Below are 10,782 nucleotides of genomic sequence, written 5' to 3' on the forward strand. Positions count from 1 at the left end.
CACCAGCTAAGCCTGGAAGGATGGCAAAAGGAGGCTCCCCACCCGAAACTGGCCAGCAGCCTATCATACTATTAAAGACAGCTAAAAGAAAGCTTCTCTATTTTTTAGGAATGCAAAGGCGAAAAACAATGCATAAAAAAGCAAGAGAGTGATGTGGAGGGTTGGGAGGGGGAGGCAGCGGCTGGGCCGGCGGGGCCGCCTGGTGGGTGCAGGTTAGGGGCAAGGTCAGCCAGAGCCTGATGTGGGAGGTGGGCTCATGGGTGCTGATTATTGTGAGTGAATGAATGAACGAACTGGACCAGTGGTGGGAAGACACACACCAGGAATCACAGTAACGCAGCTCTGGGCCACGTGTGCTCTTCGATTAAACGGGCATCCAGGCATAGATGGAAAACTGGCATCCAGGGTAGAGCAACTGCCTCTGATTTATGAAGTTTAGGAGCAGTGCTGCTAGCACTGTCATCAGATGCCTGGGCACATGCAGCACAGCGATTAATCAGACCTCAGGGAGATTCAGGGTCCCTGTTCTTAGGAGAATAGGCACATACCACGTAGAGTCCATTCTGGGTTTGCCATGGGGTCTCATCCAGGATGCACCCAGGGTCAGCACCATCTACGAGAGACCAGAGCACCAAGACACCTAAGGGCAGGGGGATGCGTTGTCACCGGTACACCTTACCCTGTACACACCCCACCCCGGGACTCCAGAATCCCATGTGGATTGAGTGAGAAAGAAAGCACCACCCATCCATCAGCCTGGCCATCTGTCTGTTTGCTCTGCCTGGTCCATCCCCCTGGAGGGTGAGCCGGCTGGGACCAGCCCTGGGCCCATGGGCGCAACCATGCTAGAGTCCACCCCCGCCCTCCCCAAGAGTGTGGCCGCCACCCCAGAGCCCCTGCAGACCCAGCCATTCAGGAGGAGGACAGGAGAGCATGGGTTGGTTCGCATTTTACGTTCTTGAAACCCTTCCTGACTCAAATTAGATATTTATTTCAAAAGCTGGATATTGCCATTTTCCTTCCAGGGTAGAGTGGGCCTCCTTCTCCTGCTGCTCCGAGGCCCCCAGATCAGCAGGGCTGGCACCCTGTCCCACTCCCACCAGGAACTCCCAGGTCCACCAGTACACTGGCCAGGACCTGCTGGTCCAACAGGAGTCCCAGGGGCGAGGCAGGTAGAGGAGGCAAGACTACAGGCAGTCAGCTGTCAGCTCCGCTCTGAGGCAGGAGCCCAGTGAGGGTTGGGGCGGAATGGGGAGATGGGACAACAGGGAGGACCACAGGCCCCACCTGGTCAAAGTCCCATGGATTTGACGAGTTTCCACACATGCAGTGCTTGGAATGGGGGTGCGATGTGGCCACAGTGTGTGTTGGGGGGACTGAGATTGTCCCTCCCAATGTCATTCTCCTTGCTCGGCCCAGAGCCTCCTGAGGTCAGGACCGAGCCTGTTCACCGACGGCCCCAAGCTCCTGGAAGCGGTTGCATTCACAGTTCCCTTTGCTCCTGGCCCTTCTGCCCAATTCCCCCAAAAGTGGAAAAAAATCAGAAAGGCTGAATTCAAAATGGAAGGGTCCCAACTCTATGACATTCTGGGAAAGGGAAAACTATGGACACAGTAAAAAGATCAGTGGTTGCCAAGAGTTGGGGGGAAGGAGGGACAGATAGATGGAGCACAGAGGATGTTTAGGGCAGTGAAACTACTCTGTATGGTACCTAAAGGTGGATGCATGTAATTATACATTTGTCCAAACCCATTAAATGTCCAACACCGAGAGTGAACCCTGATGTAAAGCGTAGACTTCAGTCAGTGAGAACAAACCACTATAGGCTCATCAGGTGTAACGAATGCCCCACTGACTGGAGATGCCAGTAATGGAGGATGTGGGAATTGTCTGCACTTCCTGCCCAATTTTTGTGTAAGCCTAAAACTGCTCAAAGACAAAACCAAAAAGTCTATTATTATTATTATTTTAATCAAAGGGTCAATCGTTTAAATAGCTTAAACTAATCAGGATAAATGTCACTTTTACTGGAGGCTGAAGCCTGAGATGGACACTTGTTTCAGAGGCAGTGAAAGTTCAGTTTTCCAGATCAGAACTCACGAGTTCCACAGGAAGACTCTTTTTGTTAATAAATCTGGCAAGCGGGCCAAATGTCCCCAAATGCCCAGCTGTGGAATGCAAGAGCGGGAGAGGGGCTGGGGGCTTCCAAGGTGGTCTTAGGTTGGTGTCAGGTTCAAGCGGCTACACGAGATTCTATGTGTCACGACCCGTCCCTACAGGACACACGGCTCAGGCAGTTTTGTATGTTTTATATAAAATTGAAGGGTAACCCCTGCGATGTAAATGGGGTTGTCTCCCAGGGACTTGTTTCCTGTCTCATCCATGTTTCTCATCTGTCTGACAGTGGCTCCACTGCACACATCATAAAGGTACAGAGAAGGGTCGAGGCACAGTGGTCAGGGAGGAGCTTGGGGACCCCCACCCGCCCTGGCCAGGCTGTGGCCGCTCCCACCGGCTTCTGAAGGAGGCCAGGGGGCCTCTGACTCATCGGCTTTCCTTCCTCCAGGGAGTGTCCAAAAAACCACTAAGGAAGACGAGGGACCCCTGAGGCCTGCTCCCCATCCTGCCGGCCATGTTGACCTCGGCATCTCCCCTTCCCACTCCCAGGATGCTCTGGGCCCTCCTGCTCTTGGCCACCTCTGGGACTGCTCAGAGTAGAGGTAAACTTCGTGGTCCCACTCTGCTAGGGGGGCCCCCCCGGGGGTGAGACAGCGGTGGAAGGAGAGACCTAGGTCAGGCCAGGAGGGCCCAGGCCCCAGGTAGTGTCAGTAACCCCAGGGAGGGCAATCAGTGGAAGTCCTGAGGCCCAGCCGTGACCCACGTGTTGGACTGTATCCCCACAGACTGGGACAGCCCCAGCTGCACCAAGGACGTGGTTTCTGTGTTCAGGGGCAAGCCAGCCGTGATGGCCTGCAGCATCACCAACCTCTTCTCCCACATCAACATCTCCCTGCGAACCTACCACGGGGAGAGCTGGCAGCTCATCTTCAGTGTAAAGGCCCCAGGAAACTTCCGTCAGGATGGATGGCAGCTCTGGGTTAAAGGGGGCGAGGCGCACCTGGTGATTGAAAAAGCCCAGGACACCCAGGCAGGGCAGTACAAGTGGAGTCTTGTCGGGCTCCAGAGAAACCTCAAAACCACCACCCTGAACGTCTCAGGTGAGGAGAGGAGCACCTTGACCCCCAGGTGCTTGCCTGTTTGGGAGGGGCAGCAACCAGGGAGGAGCAATTCCTGCCCACCTGAGGTGCCCAGAGCCACAGGGATGGGGCCTAAAGAGGGCTTCCATCTGCTCCACCCACCCCACATCTGTGACCCCTCCGAGCTTCTCCCCAGGGCAGCCCATGCATGCATGCCCTGGGCACCATCCCCTGTCTGCGCAGGGAGCTGGTCCCTTCCCTCCCTAAAAAACTCCTACCCCCGACTTCCTTTGCTGCAAAACTCCCCAAGTCACCACCCCTCACTCTCATCCCCCCACACCTGGTTGTAATGCAGTCATGGTCACCCCGAGCTCTGGGGACAGGGAGCAGGGGTTCAGCTTTGCCCCCAACCAAGTACAGTGGGAGGGGCTAAGAACGGCACCCCCAGCCTAGCCGGGCCCTGGGAGGGGAAGCCAGTGAGGCCCTCGTGGACTCCTGTATCCAGAGCTCATCTGATACCTGGGGTGGAGGGGCTGCATAAGGGCTGGCCCTGGGCAGGTCCCCACCAACCTACCTGCAATCTCTCTTTGGCAGAGCCCCAAGACACACTCTTCACACCTTCCTGGGGTAGGTGTTTCTATCTTCATCCTGGGGTACAGGAGGGGAACCTCAAGGAAGCCCCCTGGGGTCTCCCCCATCAGACACCCCCACCCTCTGTGCCTGGCACCTTGCCCATCCCATGGTCTCCTTCCAGGAGACCTACAATGTGTGGGCAGTTGGTGTGTCCTCAGGCGTGCCGGTAAGCACAGGTGTCTGCCGATGGCTCTCATCCCTCCCTCCCTCTCTCCGCAGGTAAGGAGGCTCTGAGCCACAGTGCGGAGTCCTGTGCACCACGCACTGCACTACACAAAGAGCAAGTGAGGCGAGGGGCAGGCCAAGGACCAGGAAGCCTGGCAGCATCCTGGCCTCTCGCTGACACGCAAGCCAGGGGGGGCTCTTCAGCAGCTCCTGTGGCCCAAAGTGCAAAAGTCTCAAGTTCCAAAGCACTTGACCCAGCAGGACCCTCCCCCTCCTCTGCTCCATCCAGGCCTCTTGGCCTGGGCTCCTCCCTGGGGCAGGAGGGCCATGCTGCTGTCACCTCGGAGACACCCCAGTCTGGGGTCCTGTGTTGATCGTGGACACTCTCCTGTCTTTGGACTATGAACAAGGACAAGTTTTGGGGACCCTCCTGCCAGCAGTTGTGGCGCCAGGATGCGGGGATCAGGGGCCTGAGATGGCGCGTGGGCCCCTCCTCCACCACCAGGGGGTAGAGCAGCCCCTCTGGAAGGGAAGCAGGGCAGGTGGCTGCTGGGGACCTGTGTCCAACCCCCTGCTCTCCCCTAGCCCTGGGGCTCCCCTCCCCCACATCTGCCCCACCTGCTGGCTCTTCTAGGTCCCAAACCCATTTATGCCAGATGTCTTCATGATCAAAACTGTGTAACTCCACTGAGTGTGTTCTTTTTTTGGCGGCGGGGGGTAGGTCTTTTTTCTTCCTTTCCTCTTTCGTTCTCTCCTCATGATTTGATGACTGTCTTTAGTGTTGTGTTGGAACTCCTTTTTCTTTTTTGTGTGTCTATCTATTATAGATTTTTGGCTGTGGTTACCATGAGGTTTTGATATAGCAGTCTATACATATGCATGATTGTTTTAAGTTGCTGATCTCTTAATTTCAAATGCATTTCAAACATCCTGCATTTGTTCTCTCCTCTCGTGATGACTGGTCTTGATATCATATTTGTGTGTGGGTGGTTTGCTACCTTTACTGTGTGTTTGCCTTCACTGGTGACCTTTCCCGTTTCATAATTTTCTTATTTCTAGTTGTGGCTTTTTCTTTTCCGCCTAGAGAAGTTCCTTTAGTATTTGTTGTAGAGCTGGTTTGGTGGTGCGTTTAGTGTATTCTTAAAAGGTACATATAAGGTGATAAATGAAGGTTTTTCTAGAAGTACTGCATTCAGTGCTTTGCGAAACATCCGTATTGCTAACCCTCAAGATGAATAAACTAAACCAAATAGCAAACCATCAAATGAGCTGAGAAACACATTTTTAAGTGGAGAAAATAAAAATCTGAAACAAGCTGCTTTGAGTCTTAAAAACTAAAAAGTCCCAAGGCATCCAAATGACCAGACATCTGGGAGTCCTCACTCACCATGAAGAATCCAAAACTGGAGACCCTGTGCGGTGCCCGACGACCGTGGCCTCACAGGAGGATGATGACCCCAGAGCAGCTTTGCTGGCACCCAGAGTCCAGGTCTAGAATGGGCTGCATTTGCATCTCTCAGGTTAAAGTAAGGTTCACACGAGAAATACTGGGTTTGTGCCACCACAGGGCCAAGCCCATGGGACACAGTGTGCACGGCACCTGGGACCTCCATGCTTTGGGGGCCATGGAAATCTGTTCCGTTTTGCCTGAAACAGACAAAAAGTGTTGATGCATTTGAAGTAATTCAAAGGTTATTTTAACATTGGTATTATGGTGGGAAGGGCTCGCGTAAGTCATTCAGCCCCTGCACACCCAAGGCAGGAAACCTAGAAGGAAATACTGCATCTGGGTCTTTGACTAATTTTCATTTTCTACTCGTTGCTTGTCTGTATTTTCAAGGATTTCTCTAAAGGAAGTTTAGTTCTGAGTCCTTGCAATGCCCTGGAAGCCCTTCCTCCTGATTCCCCCTCCCCCTCTGTAGCCACACTGGCCCTCTTGCAGACCCTCAGACACACCAGGCACTTTCTGGCCTCAGGGATCATGCAGCTACTGATCCTTCTGCTTGGAATGCTTGTTCCCAGGCACCACATGACCCTCCCTCATCTCCTCAGTCCTTTATTCTTATGGCCCCTTGAGGTTTGGCCCCCCTCTCCCGACACAGGTTGTATGTCCTGTTGCAGGTCTGCTTGTCCATCCCTGGAGGTCAGCTCCAGGCCACAGGCCTCTTGTCCATTTTGCCCTCTGCTCGTGGCAGGCACTGGCACGTACGGGTGCCCAGTGAGTGTTGGTGATAAACAAAGGCAGAATGAGATGAGGAAGGGTCTTGTTTTGCCAAGCCCTATGCTTTCATGACTTCCTGCAAACAACCTGCTAGGTTCCTAGGGGCCTTTGGCAAGATTCTGCCCCCGAAATAGATACCCCTCGTGCAAGGAGAGTCTGTGGGTCTGCCCCCACCCCCAAACCCCACTCAGGACCCTGAGCCATCAACAGACAGGAGCATCTGGCCAGTGGAGGGGGCTTCCAGGGAGGAAACAGCTTAAGGCTGTCAGACCACACGTGAGCCATGCGCACACACCTGTGTACATGCACATGTGGCTTTGGGCGCAACACTTGAGGCTTGGCCATCTGGCCCGTGGCCCACAGAAAAATGACCTCCTGGTTGCCTAGAGTCTGCCTCCGTGTCCTCGGGGTCAGGGGCCAGGCATGGGTCTCCCTCTGCCCTGGGGGCTGATCACCAGGGCCTGGTGCACCAACATAGGATGCTAGTCCAGCTGAGATGCCTCCAGCCCCTGCACCCACAGGAAGCAGAATCTCAAGCCACCAGGGCAGCCGTAGCCTTGGGCACATGCCCTGGCCCGGTCCCTACAGCCACACCAAGCCTCCACACTGCGGGTATGACTGACATAATACTCCAAGTTTCTGGGCATAAATCAGGTCCCCACGTGGGGACCCCCTTATCTTTCTCCTGGGCCTGACCCTTCCTCACCCTCCTTTCTCCTCTCCCTGTTGTGAAGCAGGGGCAGAGGACCAGGACCATGGGTCTACCTGGGGGCACTCAGCAGTTTAGAGGCGGGGGGATGAGGGCCGTCCCTCCCAGCCTCGCCCACAGCGCCTCCCCTCACTCAAGGCACTGCCTCCAGGAAGCCCTCCTGGAGTGCCCAACCTACAGTCACTGTGTGCTGTCCCCCTGCCTACCTCCTGCTCCATCCTTCCGTGACTGCCCCTGGAAGTGGCAGTCTGTGAGGTGGTGGCACACAGTTGGGTGCTGCAGACAGGAAGTCTCGACAGCCCTGTAAGGGGGCCCTGTTCTTCCCCCACTGCAGTGAGCATGGCTGGGCTCCTGGGGCTCCAGCTGCTCCCCATGCTCCTCGTGCTCCCCCGCAACCTGGCTGCCCAAGGTAAGCACTTTCCAACCATCCGTCCCCCCGTCCCCCACTGCACCCATCAGCGGGCTCAGCGCTCCCACCCAGCCACCCTTGCAGCCCTCCCCTCCCCGCCCCGGACTCTCCTTCTGGGAAGGGGGTGCTCCCCCTTCCCAGGGATGCTGAGTGTGACCTTCCCTTGAAGCCTTGGTAGCCCCTCCAGAGGGTAAGGTCCAGCTTTGGACACTTAGACAAAAAACAATGGGCACCAAGATGCTGATATCTGGGTGCAGAATCACTATGGTTGAATCTCTTCTTTCTCTTTACCTGAATGTCTGGGGACTTTCTCTCCTACAACCAGCAAGGCTGTCTTTGTCCTGAGAGAACACTGTCCTTCGGTTTACCTTTTGTGCGAAGTTCTGCAGTAAGAAGGAGAGAGCATGATTAGTTCCGCAAGGTGGGATGGGGGACCCGGCAGGTGAAATTCTTGTGTTCTCTCTCCCAAAAACAGCTGCAGAATTTAGTTTGTGGAGAGCTGGTATTTGGATTATGTTTGCACCTAGAAGTGGGTCCTGCTGGGCCTTGCTGGGCAGGTGAGGGAACTTTCTGGGTGTCCCACAGACAAGCCAGGATATGCCCACCCCATGGAGCCACTGGCTTCAGGTGCCTGGAAATGGTGGAGAAACTGAGGCAGTAGGCATTGGAAAGAGACAGGACAGTGCCCCCAGCTCTCTCGGGAACTGTCGTTTAAGAGAGGGAGAAGGTGTAGAGCCTGGGAGAGTGGTTGGAGGTCTCAGCGGACGGCCTGCCGCTTTGGAAGGAAGAGGCCCCAGCTCTGACTTCCCCCGACCCTCAGGGTGGGGAGAGGTCACAGGCTGCCCAGCCCCCTGGGGCCCCTTTGGAGCTTGAGTATAGCCCAGGGTGCTGGCGCCATGAGCTGCTTCAAGGCTTCCGAAAGTTGCCTCGTCCTTGACAACAGCCGGCTGTCCAGGACTTCCTTGGTGGTCCAGTGATTAAGAATCCACGCTTCCACTGCAGGGGGCAGGGGTTCGATCCCTGGTCAAGGAACTAAGACTCTGTATGCCATGCGGTGTGGCCAAAAAAAAAAAAAAAAAAGAAATTAAAGCCTTCTTTCAATTAAAAAACAAAATAAAATAAAAACAGAAAAACCCAGCGGGCTGACCCAGGGCACCTCTGCCCTGCCACCATCCCTGGCAGAGAGGTGGGTCCCTGCCCCTCTGGCCAGGCTGGTGGTGACAGTGGCAGGTCCTCCTTGCAGAGGTGTGGCAGTCCCCCACCTACACGATCGCTTTAGAGGGGGACTCTGTCAACATCACCTGCTCCAGCCGGGGGCCCCTGCTTGGCCTCTACCTGAAGCAAAGGTGGCCGAACTGCAGCAACGTGATTTACTATGAAAACGGGAAGGAGCCCACCGTGGACCAGCGGTTCCAGGGCCGCGTCACCTTCTCAGGGCTGCTGTACAACCTGACCATCAGCATGCACCACCTGCAGCTGGCCGACACCGGTGACTATGCCTGCCAGGCCATCATGAATGATGAGGTCTGGGGCCCCGGGACGTTGGTCGTGGTGACAGGTAAGGAGTGTGCCACCCCAGGGACCACTCCACCTGCCTGCTGGCCAGCCCAGGCTCCATCTGCCCCCTGTCTGAGGATCTTCCCTCTACCCTTGCTTGAGTTACCATGAGCCCACCTCCTCCAGGAAGCCCCCTGGATTCCCACATGCACACACACTCCAGAGCCCCGCCCTTGCCCTGAACCCCAGAGGCTCTTGTGGACTCCCTCACCTGCCAAATGCCTGTCTCTGTTCCTTCTTCCCAGAAAAACTGCCCCAAACAGTGAACACGTGCCAGGAGACTCAGCTGATACACTTTGCCCTCCCCACGGCCCTGGCTATGGGCTTCTTCCTTGTTGGACTGGGGCTGGGAGCCGTGTGTGTGCTGAGAAGGACACAGGTCAGTGTGGACCCTCAGATGTCATCTGATGTCATCTATAAGCCCGCTTCTCTCAGAGAGAAGGGAGGGAAGGAGAGTGGTTAAGCCCCAGGGAGTTGGCCACATGGGAAACCTCAGCACCCACCCACTCCCTCCGTCAGGGTCTCCTGGAGCTCAGAGGGTTTGGACGGCAAGGTCCAAGGTGGGAGGAAACCCAGGAACTGGAGCCCCCAGCAAGGACGGGTGTGGGGCCAGGAAGACACGTCCTGGTCAGACGTTTACGGGGGAGCGAGAGGAGGGTCCAGAGAGACCCTTTCGGAGAGCATGGGGATGCCGCGCGTAACTGTGAGAGTGTGCACGCGTGTGCGCACGTGTGCATGGGTGTGCATATGCGAGTGTCAGGCCTGTGGGTGTGTGAAATCCATGTGCGATCATGGGCTGGAGGCAGGAGGGGAGGGGGCAACAGAGACAGGGGTCAGGAAGTGGTCAACTTGTCCCTGGTCCATCAGCTTTTGCCCCCACCTTCACCTAGCGCCTCCAATTCCATGTCCCCTGCAACAGCCAGACCCCTCCCTGTCCAGGGCCAGGGAGCAAGGTCACTTCCACCTCCACCTCCCTGCTGCTGCCCAATGGCCCTGCCTCGCCCACACTTGCCCAGGCCTGGGAAGCTCTGGAGAACTGAGGGTCTGGCCGAGGACCCTCCTAAAAAGGGTTCATGCAGTCCCCCAAATCTAAAAGCTTCCTGAAGGGAGGTGCCTTGAAGATAGAGGGTGCCCCTGAGCGAGCTGCCCCCAGTGGTAGATGACAGGCTTTCTTTCAGATCCAGAAACTTTGCTGTGCGAAGGAAAAGAACTCGGTGTGCGTGGTCTACGAGGACATGTCCCACAGACGCTGTAACACCACGTCCATCCCCAACCACTACCAGTGAGCCTGGCAGGACCCCAGGCCTCCCTCTGTCTAGCAGAGCTCTGGGCAGATCATCCAACCCAGCGTGGACACACAGGCAGCTCCCCACAGCAGTCAGGCTCCTGCTGCCTCCTCCAGGCAGCCCTCCTTGCCTGCCTCCCACCCTTGAGGCTGTTCCTGGCACCTTGGAGCCACCGGGAAGGAAGCTTTTCTGTCGTCCTGCTGCCCTGACCCTTCCATGGCAGAAGAGGCTGCTCTGAAGGAGGGACTTGGGCCTGGGGCAGCGGGCAGCTGGGGGGGCGGGCTGCGGAGGCTGGGGACTGAGCGCTGACCCCAGCCCAGCCTTGCCAGAAATAAAGGGCTTGTCTTCTCCTCTTTCCAACTCCAGTGTCTATTTCTCAGCCAGCTTAGAGTCAAGGAGGGGAGGCTTGCCTGACACCCTAGAGTCTCCAAGGACTTTGACAGCCTAAGGGACTATGTGTGAGACTTTCAGGAAGGAGGGAGGGGCAAGGGGACACACACTCACTCCAGCCCCTGTTCAGGCTGGAGAAGGGGCAAATCAACCAGAGTCCTCCTGGCCTCACTAGCCTCCACCATGGGGTGACGTGGGGATGGAGGAAGGGGAGC

General features: G+C 56.2%; 2 protein-coding genes across 2 annotated transcripts; both read left to right on the forward strand.

Annotated features, from left to right (window-relative positions):
• The first annotated feature begins 2,632 nt into the window (after nucleotides 1–2,632).
• On the forward strand, nucleotides 2,633–4,248 carry SECTM1 (secreted and transmembrane 1). The gene is made up of 5 exons (XM_067714232.1): nucleotides 2,633–2,720; nucleotides 2,904–3,218; nucleotides 3,792–3,824; nucleotides 4,050–4,114; nucleotides 4,219–4,248. Exons 1-5 carry the CDS (start codon nucleotides 2,633–2,635, stop codon nucleotides 4,246–4,248), a joined length of 531 nt encoding a protein of 176 aa, XP_067570333.1.
• Nucleotides 4,249–7,264: 3,016 nt separating this feature from the next.
• CD7 (CD7 molecule) lies at nucleotides 7,265–10,177 on the forward strand. Its single transcript, XM_067716291.1, has 4 exons — nucleotides 7,265–7,334; nucleotides 8,578–8,892; nucleotides 9,137–9,270; nucleotides 10,070–10,177. The coding sequence occupies exons 1-4, from the start codon at nucleotides 7,265–7,267 to the stop codon at nucleotides 10,175–10,177; spliced, it is 627 nt and encodes a 208-aa protein (XP_067572392.1).
• Nucleotides 10,178–10,782: the final 605 nt, after the last annotated feature.

Source organism: Pseudorca crassidens, chromosome 19 (assembly GCF_039906515.1).
Source record: "Pseudorca crassidens isolate mPseCra1 chromosome 19, mPseCra1.hap1, whole genome shotgun sequence".
Lineage (NCBI taxonomy): Eukaryota > Metazoa > Chordata > Mammalia > Artiodactyla > Delphinidae > Pseudorca > Pseudorca crassidens.